General features: G+C 50.9%; 1 protein-coding gene across 2 annotated transcripts in view; it reads left to right on the forward strand.

Annotated features, from left to right (window-relative positions):
* The window catches only part of XNDC1N (XRCC1 N-terminal domain containing 1, N-terminal like), a 382,167-nt gene that overhangs the window by 175,718 nt on the left and 192,704 nt on the right, over positions 1-13,745 (forward strand). For both annotated transcript variants that reach the window (XM_069640314.1, XM_069640315.1), the window contains exon 5: positions 11,359-11,531. In XM_069640314.1, coding sequence (XP_069496415.1) covers positions 11,359-11,531 — 173 coding nt within the window. The remainder of the gene's footprint in view (positions 1-11,358; positions 11,532-13,745) is intronic.

Here is a 13,745-nt window from a genome sequence, read left to right on the forward strand (position 1 = left end):
CATCCGTCGCAGCCATTACCCGAGCCCCAGGATAGCTCGGCGGCCATTTTGTTGGCGATCCAATCCTTATGTACTGAGATAAGGACGAGGTTACCACGGACCCCGACGGAGTATCCAGAACCAGGCCCGTCGGGAAGCCCTCCGAACAAGCAGAGGAGAGTCCACCCCGCTCCGCCCTTTGTGCCCGCGAGGCCTGTGGACCCCTCATCCCCCTCGCCGGACCCTCGGGAGGATACAGCGACGGATACGTGGACGGACGACAACGACGACGGCAGCGATGCCACAACGGACATCCCGTCATCACCCAGCCCCCCACCGGGCCTCTCCGCCCGACGAAATTGGCTCTGTTCACGCCATGATAGCCAGGGCATCCGAGCTCTTCCAGCTCTGCCCCGAGGAACAGAAAAAGGAAGGTTTTCTTTACCAACGACGAGAGGCCAAGAGAAAGATGGTCCTCGTGGTGCCGTTGCTCGACGACATCTGGGACGGAGGGGCTGGCTATCCTCAAGAACCCTTCCACGACACCCGCCAAGAGGGACAGGTCAAGAGGGACAGGTATGAGAAGTACCAGGTCCCCGATGCCGCCCCCTTGTGCCTCAGGGCCCAGCCCACGCCGGACTCTGTCGTCTCGGCAGCAGCCAAGAAGAAAGCAGCAGGTGCGGCGGCTTCAACTTCCACTTCCGCACCGGACAGCGAGGGCATGAAGTTGGACTCCATGGGACGACTAGTCCTCTCGTCGTCGGCGATGACGATTAAGGCGGCCAATGCCTTAGCGATTGTGGCCCGTTACGACAGGGAGCTTTGGTTCAAGAAAGCTCCTCTGCTAGACTTCCTACCGGACGACAAGAGGACGGAGGCCTTACAGATTCTGCAGGAAGGAGAGGTGGCGTCGGATCACGCCATAACGGTGGCAACGGACATTGCCAATATCGGATTTCGCCAACTGGGCAACAGGGTTTGCCTACGACGACGAGGATGGCTCAAGGCGACGGACTTTCGCCAGGACGTCCAGACCAGAGTGTTGGACATGCCGTTCGACGGCAACAACCTGTTTGGAAAGACGGTGGATGAGTCCCTCCAGGCCATCAAGACAGACACGGAAACAGCCCAAGCCCTAGGAGTCCTACAGCAACGGCGGCCTTTTCGGAGCTCTGGAGGCAGACAGGGAGCCTCCAAGGGATCCAGCGGCGGCTCTTCTACTTACCGCCAGGCGGCCCGCTCCTCGTCCCAGGAGTCCTACAGAGGCCGCGGCAAGCTAGGAGCGTCTCGCCGCTGTCGGCAAGGAGGGCAAGGCCTCTTCCAAGCAGGACTGAACCGGCCGTAGCGTCGGGGCCCCCACCGAAGCACCCCGATGGGAGGCCGGCTGACGAAGTTAGTCAGCATGTGTGGGAGTCCTTCTCCACCAACCGTTGGATGCTGGACACCCTGGCCTGCGGACACTCGCTGGAATTGCAAAAGAAGTGTCCTCGCATTCCTCCCGTGGCCAGGAAGGAGAATCACATCCCTCAACTGCTGTTGGAGGTAAGGGCGATGTTTAAGAAGGGTGCCATCGAGCTTGTCCCCAAGAGGCTCCGGCGTATACTCAAGATACTTCCTCGTCATAAAGAAGACAGGCAGTTGGCGCCCCAACCTTGACCTGCGTCGGTTGAACAAGTACATCAAGGCACAGAAATTCAGGATGGTCACCCTCCAGCACGTGCTGGGACAGCTGGAGGAGGGCGACTTCCTATCGTCACTGGACCTGGAGGATGCTAACTTCCACATCCCCATTCTAAAAGGACACGGAGTTCCTCAGATTCGTAGTCCAGGGGCGTCACTAGCAATTCAGAGCCCTGCCGTTCGGATAAAAGTCTGCACCCAGGGTGTTCACCAAGTGCCTCGCACCTGTGGCGGCGCGGCTGCGCCTGCAAGGGATACACGTCTACACCTACCTGGACGACTGCCTAATCTGTGCAAGGTCAAGAGAACTCGCCGTTGAACACACAGCGAGGACCGTCCGCCTGCTCACGGAGCTGGGATTCGCCATCAACTACCCCAAATCCCATCTGGTCCCGTCGCAGGTGGCACTGTTTCTGGGAGCGAAGCTCGATACAGTGAAGCGACTGGCATCTCCATCGGAAGAAGGGACGAAGGCCATTTTGGGCAAGGTGCAGCGCCTGTTAGCCACGGATGTGGCCAGAGTGAGTTCCATCAAGTCCCTCTTCGGGATGATGTCCTCATGCATATACCTTGTGCCCCTTTGCAGACTTCGGATGCGTCCGCTACAAGAGTTCCTCGACGCCCGCTGGATTCAAGCGGCGGGCAGCTTCGAAGACTGGATCCCGCTCGACGAGGAGTTCTGTCGAGCGATTCTATGGTGGGGTGCCCGTGCGCACCTCGCGGCAGGCATGAACTTTCAGGCCCCGGCGTATCAGGAGACGGTAACGACGGACGCCTCCCTGGAGGGATGGGGGCCCCCACCGGAGATCTCCACGCAAGAGGCCTCTGGCTCCCGGAGGAGAGGTCTCTTCACATCAACATCCTGGAGCTACGAGTCGTGTTCTGGGCGCTCAAATTGTTCCTTCCGTCCCTCAAAGACAAAGTGGTGAGGATCTTCACCGACACCACCACGATGTTCTACATCCGGAAGCAGTGAGGCGCCAGATCCCCAGCCCTATCCAAGGAGGCCCACGATCTGTGGCACTGGGCCATCGCCCAGGGGATGTTTCTGGTTCCCTTCCACCTGGCAGGAATAAAAAACACCACTGCCGTCTCACGCAGCAGGGAGCTGCGCTCGTGCCACGAGTGGCAACTATGCCAGGACCAGGTGGATCGGCTCTTTCAACGGTGGAGCAAACCCCAGATCGACCTGTTCGTGACGGCGACAAACTCCAAGTGCCAGAGGTTCGCCAGCAGGTTCGCACAACCGAGGAGCATGGGCGATCCTTTCTCGTTCCCTTGGGACGTCCTGTTCCTGTATGCGTTCCCTCCGTTGCCGTTGCTGCTCCGTCTCATCAACCAGCTCAGGAGGTCCAGGTGCAGGATGATCCTCGTCGCACCGGCGTGGCCGAGACAGATCTGGTTCCCGGACCTTCTGGACTTGTCAGCGTCCCCACCTATCAAGCTGGCGACGGACGGGGATCTTCTCTCCAGAGAAGGAGGCGCCATTCTCCATCACGACCCGGAGTCACTGAACTTGCAGGCTTGGCTCCTGCAGCACTAGAGTTTGGAGGATACGATATCCCTGCTGACTGCAGAGAGGTTCTTGCAAAAGCCAGGGCGTCCTCAACTCTCAAATGCTATGGACATAAGTGGAAGAGGTTCTCTGTCTGGTGCCGTGCACAGAAGATTAACCCTCTGAGGATTACGGCCCCTCTAGTATTGCTGTACCTATTGTCGCTGGCCAAAGCTGGACTGGCTCGCGCCTCCATCAAGATGCATCTGGCGTGCATTTCCCGATACACCAGAACTACAGGACGGGCGTCCTTGTGGTCTCTTCACCTGGTGAAGGAATTTATGAAGCGACTATTCCGATCGTTCCCGCCGGTGAAGGCCCCTGCCCCGGCGTGGGAGCTCAACGTGGTGCTGACCAGGCTCATGGCGGCCCCATTCGAGCCTATGCATTCGGCGCTGTTGAAGTTCCTGTCGTGGAAGACAGCATTTCTTGTGGCCATCACCTCCGCACGACGAGTGGGAGAGATCCAGGCCGTATCTTGCAAGCCTCCATACTTGACTTTTCACGATACAAGGGTGGTGCTGAGGACGCACCCCTCCTTTATGCCCAAGGTGCCGTCGGACTTCCACCTCAACGAGCCCTTGGTGTTGCCAGTTTTCTTCTCGTCGCCTTCGTCTCCGGCCGAGAGGACTTTGCACTCGCTGGATGTGGCTAGAGCGATGAAGTTCTACGAGGACCGCACAAGAGTTTTCGGAAGACATCACAGCTGTTTGTGAACTTTGGACCTGTGAATCAAGGGAAGGCTCTCTCGAAGGCTTCCATTTCCAGATGGCTCTCTGGCTGCATCATGCACTGTCACCGGTTGGCAAACTGACCGCTGCCCGGCCGTCCGAGAGCCCATTCGACCAGAGCGATCACTGCTACCACGGCGTTCCTGTCTGGTGTGCCCCTGCTGGACATCTGCAGGGCTGCTACGTGGAGGTCGACACACACCTTCACAAGATTCTACTGCGTCGATCGGGACTCCAGGGAGGAGTCCAGTGTCGGCTAAGCATTGCTGCGCAACCTGTTCGCTTAACGTGGGCCTGGTGAGGAGGTAAGAGATGCTTAATGTTGAGTTGTTGTATTGCTTAATGTTGAGCCAGTTGCCACCTCCCGTGGTTGTGCATGTGTATACTGCTATGTATTCTTATATTCATGAGCATGTGAATCCATGCCCGACCCCCGTGCTGTAGAAGGAACAAGTTACTTACCTGTAACTGTTGTTCTCCAGCATGGGTCTGGCATGGATTCACATGCGAACCCTCCCTCCTTCCCCTCTGCGGCTCTTCACTTGGTCATACTGCCACTTTACGTGCTACCAAATCTGAGGATGGCTGCCAGGGGAGGGGCTTAGGTAGAGGGCAGTCATTGGCTGGGGGCAGTATGACCTAGAGATCAGTGATTGGTTACTACTAAGAAAGACAGATCAGAAACAAAACTGATACTGATTTTATTTTTTTCTTTACCGAGGATTCCCGGCCTGACGGGGAATATTCATGAGCATGTGAATCCATGCCAGACCCATACTGGAGAACAGTTACAGGTAAGTAACTTGTTCCTGTTAGGCAGAATCCTGTGCAGTTCCCTTAGGGACCACTGCAAAAGATTTAAGACTACAGGTCTTGGCAGTAAACCCACTTGGTAGCAGTCTGTACCACCCAGATTTACCTGGTAGCTGTGGCTGAGCAGTCAGACTTCCCTTAAGAAGAGTTAGGCAGTATGCAAAGTATACACAATAGGCACTCAGATACAACAATACAAGCAAAGACTGACCAGAGCTTTGGTATCAAAGTATATAATTATTTATTTAAAAACACACTGTTGAAAACACTCCAGCACTCTTATTGTAAAATATTCTAAACACAGTTACTATTATAATATATACACCCCTTTTTCCTTATCAGATAAGTCACTGTAAAACACCACTTATTTTCATACAGAGGTGAGCGCTTAACTCGATAGCACTCCAATAAGTTTGTGAGAAAGGGAGGGAAAAAGACAGAATATAGAAAGGTACACCACTCTAAGATTCAGGAACACTGTTAGCAAGGCAGAAGAGCAAAAGTCACTGGTGAGCCAAAGTCCAAAGGCTGGGCCCACTCTTAGAGAGAGCAGAGCACAAATGCGCCCAAGATCACAGTTACACTAGGCTTAGAAAGTCTTGCAGAGGGTTCAAAAAGAGTTTAGAGAGGCTTAGGAAAGTATAGCAGGGTGTCCCAGGCTAACCCAGGTTCGAAAGCCGGGGGCTAAATCTACCCCGTACAGTCGGTAGCAAGGGAAGCCAGGCGGGACACAGTACCTTAAGTGAGAAGGATCCTCCCGCGGTGGCAGTTGTTCCTGGTAGTGGGTGAAAGTTGCGTCGTCGTCCAGGGGAAGAGAAGATCTCGACTTGGAGGAAAGAGGAAGGTCGTTGCACTACCAGGGCAGAAACCAGCCGCAGAGTTTTCCGGTTAAAGGTGGTACCTTTGTGTCGTGGTAAAACGTGGTATCCCGGTTGCCGGGGTGCTTGGCACAGGCAAGGCGGCCACGAGGTACGTCGGGAAGGCGAAAAGACGGTGCAACTGGTTATCCCCACCAGTCAAGGAAGAATCTCCGGCGGGAGATCTCCTCTGTCGTTGGGAAAAAGTGGTGAGACGGTCCAGCAGGGCTCCACCGGGGGGTGGTGTCGTGGCAGGTCGGCTCAGCTTCTCCCTCGTCGGATTCTTAGGTCCTGTGGCGACTTCTAAAGTTCCAGTCCCCAAAGCCCTGCTTTTATGCAGAAAACCCCCATTCACTCAGCCTAGCTGTCACTCAAACATGCTAAGTGGTGAGCCGGCCGGCTCACCACTTGGGCCAATCAGGATGGAGTGCGACTTGAGTTGCCTTGGCAACTCAGTCCAGGGTGCCTAAATCCCCCTCCTAAGTACCCCAGACAGAGTGGCACCACTTTGGAGGGCTTCTGTGGAGAAGCCCGCCAAAAAGTGGAACAAAGGGCTCGACTTGGGTTGGAGTCACAGAAGAGAACACAAACGCCATTTTAGAATCAAGTATTGGCAAAAAAATACCAACCGGAGAATTAATATTTAAATAAACCGGCGGTATGTTCAAGGCTACCGTAAATAATTAAATAAAGATAGTAGCCTAAAACAATGGGAAATCCCATAGGAAAATATTCGCGGTTGAATATAAATAGTATCCACTGCCACCAGCCAAAACTCGATCAGGGGGGACGGAGACGTGCCCCCTCGACTAACAGACCCTGGGGCAATCGAATTGCCCCAGCCAGTACATCCACAATATGATGGTTTGTACTGGTTCTGTTCAGAATTTAAGACTAGTAAAGTCAATGGTGACTTTACATGCCCTGGGAGACAGTAGTCAGTCCCAGGGTATGGAGTATATACTGGGGGGGTCGCTATGACACCCCTGTGTCACTGCACTGAGGGTGCTGTGTGACACACATCACAAAAACACATGAAGCCCTATGGAGTAAAAGACCCCATAGCCCATTAAATACATCTAGATTCAAAGAAACACACACAAATCATGTCCAAGATTGAGGGTAAAAGAGTCTCACTCTTGGCTGAGAAAAAAATAAACCCCAAAAATCCAGCAAAGCTGCTGGGGGACTCACTAGGTTAGGAAATTCAGCCTAAACAGAGAATTCTCCCTAACAGTTCCTTATACAGAGTTCTTTTAGCAATGATTCACGTGTTCAGGACTGAGAAGGGTTGTTCGTTTTATTGAAGATAACTGCTGAAGAAAGGGTTTTGGGCTGTCCGTCATCTGCCCGCAAACCTACTCCCTGAACCAGGTGTCCTTGACCCTTCATGGTTTGTGCTATCGTTTGTTAATCTCTACTGCCTAGGTTCTGGCTTATACTAATGATGTTTCCCTAAAAGCAGGCTCACTGACTCCCTCAGGGACTCCTGGTTTTTCCTATGCTCACCATAGGCCAGTGTTCTAATGTGGAATGGGGTGTGCCTGGCAGTTGCTCCAAGAACTATCTGGTTCCACTCAAGACCACTGTTGCCTTGCCCTTATACTCTACCAGCTTTGTCTTCTCGAATTCTCACCACCAACCTTCTGTCTCTGATGTTACTCTGCCTTTCTGTTGCCACAACCCTTTGATGTTTACTCTTCTCCTCCCACTCTACCCCTTCTCCTCGGCACCTATGATGATTCGAGGGAATTCTTCCCTTCTCCTCTTTGAAACTACGGAGGTGTGCGTGTTCCGCAAACCCTCCTTAAGGGTCTGGGGTAGTGGGACCGACCCCACTTGGAGACACTCCCCCTTGGGGGACAAGGACTCCCGTTGCTGTGAGAATCGCCCTAACTCATTTCCCTTGGTGGCATACATGAGACTATCCAGTGTGAAAGACAGTATAACATTCGTAAACCTGGCTGAAGAAATAACAAACACCCCATTACAAACCTAGAAGATCATCTCTCACTTTAAAGGAGACCTTAATTTAACTGAGACAGAGGCTAGAGGGGCAGAGCCAAGGAGAGCTGCAGAGCCTGCGACTTTAGGATTTGATCTGAGAGCAAAAAAACTCTGGAAGCCCAGTGTTGGTACAGAGAGTGAAGCTGGGGAGAAGGGAGCCTAAATCCCAGGGGTGGCGTGACAACAATGACTTTGTGGTGGGCAGGTTGCCCGTCCAATGACACTGAAACCACTATGCTGTCGGCACAGAGGGGGAGGAGCGGGATGCCGGATAAAAACGAAAAAGCAAACGATTGGAACAGCCAAAGAGAACCCGAGCGAGCTGAGGTACCGGAGACCTTCTCCTGCAGATTCTTAGACTGGCGGTGGGGGGGCTTGTCGTGTAGGAGCTGGCCTTGTCACATAGGTCTGCCTTAATGCTCAGTCCATGCTACCATCGGAGAGTTTTGCAAGTCCAAGTGTGAAATGCTCCAGCTCATCACCTCTTTGAACCCTCCTGCAGAGCTGTTTCTAAAAAACAGTCCCACTCAACAGAAAGGTTTGTCCTCATCCAAGGAATTCAGGGGGGAGCTGCCTTCAACCATTTCCTAATTTCAACCTGTTGATCGTGTCAAGGATGATATTACAGACTGCCAAACTCTGATAACTGATTTGAGGGGCTTCATTTCAGAAATGGAGTAATTTATGGTTTTACTTTGGTTTGGTTGCCTACAGTGTTCCCTAAGGGGCCTCTCTCTCCCTCCCACGGGCTCCCTACAGCCTATCCCAGGCACCCATAAAACCCAGGTTTTGCAACTAGCTGTCAGCACCTGGTAGTCTTGGTAGGATTGGGTCCTCCACAATAGGGTGTAAGTGTTGCAAACCCAACTAGAGAGAGTGTCTCAGACTCTTTGTAAGTACAATCCGAATCTCCCTCTCTCGTCAGGTCCACAGCTATGTGTTGATTCTAGTTGTTTCAGGGGATCACGGTCGATAACATATGATCAGGGTATGTAATGACGCAAGAATAGGTAAAAGTGGTGAACTTAAGTTAGCCTGCCCCACGACTCCCATTGGTCTGATAACCCACAGGTATTCTACTCGCAAGAGGTAGTGTGGACCTAGCTTGGAAGAATCTTGGTTACAGCAGGTGAACTGTGAATTCGGGAACAACGATTCTCTGGTTTCATTGCAATGTCATTGGATACTGGCTCCTGGTCAGTTGATCGGACACAAGATTGTAGCGAGAACACTCATACCCGTTTCCTGGTATGCATGCCGTCATTCCCCCTTGTGCATGCATCCCGGCCCTGACCCTGTCCCAAATCTGCCATTTTGGGTACAAATGCCAGGCTCCAGGTTGTTTCCTGACTTGTGTGAGCTTCCTGTGTCGTGGGGAGCAGGTCCGCTGCTGGTGCCCATCTTGTGGGAGGCTCCTTTGTTGTGGGGAGCAGGTCCTCTGCTGGCACCCGCCTTGCGGTAGGAATGTCCCATGCTCCGGAACTGATCCTCCTGAGGAGCGACTGTGCTGGTGGGTACCTTACACTAGCAATCTAAGGCTAGGTTAGGTCCTAAATTGCTTATCCTTATCCATCTGACTCCTTCTGGGGGTTTTCCTAGGGGTTCTCTAACCTACCACTGCCCAGGTTTTCTGAACTGGTATTCTATTTTCCATTGTGCCTTGGTCGGACACCCTTGTTCGTTCTCTCATGCACTTTCTCCCTTTCTATGCTCTCTTGCTACTCCCTCTATTCTACTCTCCCCTTCTCCCGTCTTCTGTCTGATGTTGACATGCTCTCTACTCGTCTTCTCACCTCTCCCCTCACCCTTTTCCTCCCTCTCCAATACCTCCAACTACAGTACCCTTTGACGGTTCTCACAACAATATTTCACACACTTTCTCACATTCATAGCTTCAAATTTAGACTGGACCAACACCACGCCTGCACCAACTCAGCCACCAACTCTTCAGCACTCTTGTCCATCTTCTCTTCTCTCCTCTGCTTGGCCTGCCTGCTCTCCTTCCGACATCACCTATACAATATGCAGTCTGTCATTTACTCTCCATTATACTGTTTTCATTTTAGGAAGGGGATTTCAGGACTGCTCCCACTCCCTGCCTCTGGGACATGGCTTGTTCTGCCTTTTGCCCTACTGCCCCTCCCTGTGTCCCCACTTTCCCCAAAGTTCCAGTCCTGGACCCCGTTAAACAGGCTTTCATTCATTAGTGATACTACCTGTGCTAATGGTAATGACCTCCTCAATGGCTGCTGTCAGCTCTGCATCCACCTCTAATAATTCTGCAGTGCTCTTGACGGAAGCCAAATGTGAATTAGTCAGCAGTCACATTGCATCTCCAAGTTTGAGTTCCGGTTTAAAATTGTTAGTGAGGGCTTGGGGAGACCAACCTGTAATGTATAGCCCGGGTTTTCCTCCAGTTCTTCCTGACACTCACATTGGTAACTGGCATAAGTCAAGCTTCACTCTTGGATGGGTGGATGGTAGTAGGGTACAGCAAGTGCAGAGAAGCATGTAGTAAAGGGAAATCCTATATATATGCGTATCATTTATTTTATATAGGTTTTTTTTTTACTGGACATTTTATATGGTAGATTTTTCAGGTGCCCTCTGAGAAATGCAGCAAATTTGCGGCAACATATCTCTGCATCTTTGTCACATTCGGATCAGGTAAGTACCAGGGAGCAGGTAGAGTGGGAAAGTGTAATACAAACCGGCATAAGCGCAGGTACATGCAAGTGCAAATGGGCAGGTACAAGAGCAACCACCCGCAGGTACCAGGAACATAGTAAATGTGTAAGGAGTGAAGTGCAGGGGGAGGGGGAGCTACCAACCGGTGTACCAAGCAAAAGAATGCCCACAGGTCATGTATGATGGGAGGAAGCTAGCCCTAGAAATAAAACTGTGCCTGAAGAGGCTAAGGAGAGGCAAGTGTGGGCAGACTGTTGCAAAGGGTAGAGATGACCCAAGCACAGGCTGAAGCCGACCTAATGGTAAAATAGTCAGTTCAAAACTAAAGTTATTTCGTAAAGTGGGAATGGTTATCTTCTCCCCCTCAGAACAAGAGGTAAGGGGTATGTTAGTAGGGCGCTTTGGCCCCTGCGGCATATTCTTTTCTTCTTTGGGTGGTAGAATACAAGTGGGCAGTGTGCAGCTGCCATCAGGCAGTGCAGGCCAGCAGCCGAGCAGGGTGACCTGCTTGGGGAAACAGACTACAAGGTAATTTGGAGTACCCTGACCTTGAGGAAGGGGAGGGAAGGGGTCTTGTAGACTCCAAACAACGCACATGAGAGTTGCATCCCAGTGACACTCTGGAGAGTCTGGAGAGGGTTTTTATTTGGGGGGGGGGGAGACTTGTGATCCAGCAGCAAAAATGTTGGAACTGTGCATCTTAAGACTTTTGTTCTATCACTTCCCTTTCCATGCTGAGCATCCACCATAACCTCCTATATAAAACAAAAAAAAAAACTCCTGAGTCACCCCCTGCCCATTTGCCAATTCTGTAATTTGTTTGATATCTGCTAATCTCTTACTTACTTTTTATTGCTAGGTTTGTTCTACCAAAAAATCTGTTGGGGATTAGTTATGAGTATTTTAATTCTAGATAACCTGTTTTACGTTGCTGCAGTTTAATGGCTGCCATCTAGCCGTGTTTGTGAGGATATTATGAGTTACTTTTTTTAGAATGCGGTTAATTGGTTTTTCATTTTTTTAAATTCTATTTTTCAATTGGCTGCAGGGGATTTTCTGCCGGAAGCCCTGAGCGAGAAGTGGGATAGAGTACGGGTCATATGCAGCCAGCCTTTCAACAAGCACACCCAATTCGGGCTGTCCTTCCTGCGAATCTACACCCCTCCGCAAGTTAATGAAGATGACGACCATACTGCCGCTGCTGGTCCAAGTCCGTCTCAGGTATTTCTTAAGCAACACAGCAAGTGTCCCACCCCACAAAGAATATGCCTAGCATCTACAAAGAAAAGTCAAAGTGCTGCAGTGCTAGGTCATCCCTCAATGCATTAAGCAGAGCTCTTCAAAGACTAATTCACTTACGAGGACCATTCTTCCCTGAAAGCTTTACAAAGTGTTAGGCAAGATTGTGTGCAGTACCCTTTGCGAGACTACAGCAAACTTGTCCTCCTGGCAATAGGGAACCCACCCTTTGGTATGAGTCTGTACTACACAGTTTGGTAGTGTGGCTGAGAAGCCAGGCTTATCTCAAGAGGGGTCAATGTGAGCTGTTAGGTTGTAACACAGAGTTTCACAGTGACAGTTATTCAAACAAACACATATACTCAAGGTTTCTTGATTAAACAATTATTAATTTATTTAAAAGTCAGTTATATAAGCCTCCTTCAGAAGGGAGCAAAACATGTAATGCTTATAATACACTTCAAAAACACACACTTTCTCTAAATGAGATGATGCCCATTGGGGATGGCAGACACCTCCTACACCCTCAGGTGACTTAAATAGCTAGGACACTGTGGAGATTGATGTATCACTGGTACATTTAGAGCAATACTGAGTTTGGGTGTAAGGAATTAGATGGGGGGGGTATAAAACAAAGGTTAACACATGAATCATAAACTGGTAAGTACTTTTTAAACTCCAATGCAAAGTAAATTAACCCTTTCCTGGAGGAAAGGCAAAAGCACAAAGTCAGGGGTAAGAAGTGTCTCTCAGGGAGCCAGGACAGTCTGTTAGTTGAGCAAAGTCTAGGGGAGCTGAAGGTCTTCTTGCAAGTAAGTAAAAGCCTTGCACAATGTTTATAGAAATGTTTGTAGAAATAAGATTCACTTGAAGGGACACCAGCTGTGAGGCTTGTGAGGAGCAAAGCTGTAAGCAACTCTGCTACGGCAACCAAGACAAGTCTCAACTGAGAACAAGTAAGGCCACACAACAAGAGGTAAGTCCTCTGAGCTTTACAGTACTTTTGGTTAGATGAAATGGTTCCAGCTGGCTTCTGTTCCTGTGTAGCTCTGCAGGTCCTGTTGTCCCTGGGCCTCAGTCGTGGAGACAAGAGGGAGGACGTCTGGGGACTCCTGCACTACAGTGGGACGGTCGGTGGCAGCAAAGGTCAAACTTCAATTCAGCTGCAATTAGCGGTTTCAGCTCCTTGCGTCTATAGCAAAAAACACCACTGCTGTCTCTCGGATACCACTCTAGACTTGCCTTGCATCTGGGGTCCAGCACTCTGTTGAGGTGGCTCGGACTTGGTCAGTCCTGCATCAGGGAAGTCCAAAGCATCTTCCTGGAGTTCGGGTCCGACTTAAAAGCGATGCACTCGATCTGGTGTCCTCTCCCTGGCACTTCGGTTCCTGCGGCAGCAATTGAAGTACAGCCAACTCTGAGAGGATGTCCAGACGGTTCAATTTGGGGTTGATTGGTCCTACCAACACAAGGGGAGAAGTTGTCCTTGCAGGGCTTCTCTAGTCAAGGTGAATTCAGAGCTTCAGCACAGCAGCAGGGCTTCACCAGGCAAACCAACAGTCCAGGAGTTGCAGCAGGCGTCTCTTCCAAGTTCTTCTTCAGTTCTTTCATCCAGTGGTCGACTCTGCCTTCCAAGCCAAAAAGCCTTGCCTTTTGTGTAGGTTTCTCCCATTAATTCGTAGCCTAGCTGTCAATCACACGGAAGGGTGCATGTCCTCCAAGGACAGCCCTCCAGCCAATCACCCTTGGGTGCATTCCTGTATCCAAGGAGACTAAGCACAGGGAGTTTCGGACACCTCCCTCACTTCCTGCCCCTGCTAGACACGCTGGAGCCAGAGGCGGGCTTCACTCGTGAATCCTGCCAAAGACCAAACGAACAAAGGGACCAAACCTGGTTTGGCACGCAGAGTAAATCTCAAGAAGGACCTTTCCAATAAAAAATGGCGAAAAAAAGACCGGCTCCATTTTGACAAAATGGGCGCCCATGGGTGCCTAACTGCAGCTGCAATTGACGCCCGCTGTAAAAAACACACAATGGTAGTAAAAAAAAAAGTGAACCACTGCCACCAGCCATTAATTGTAGAAAGGGTAACATAAAAATGTTACATGAGAAACTAGACAACAGGGATACTAAGTAACCCCTCCAGCACCCTATGGTAAGATAGTGTATGCTGGGTCTAGTAAAGCAATTGACTT

Source organism: Ambystoma mexicanum, chromosome 7q, assembly GCF_040938575.1.
Source record: "Ambystoma mexicanum isolate Mex_15411 chromosome 7q, UKY_AmexF1_1, whole genome shotgun sequence".
Lineage (NCBI taxonomy): Eukaryota > Metazoa > Chordata > Amphibia > Caudata > Ambystomatidae > Ambystoma > Ambystoma mexicanum.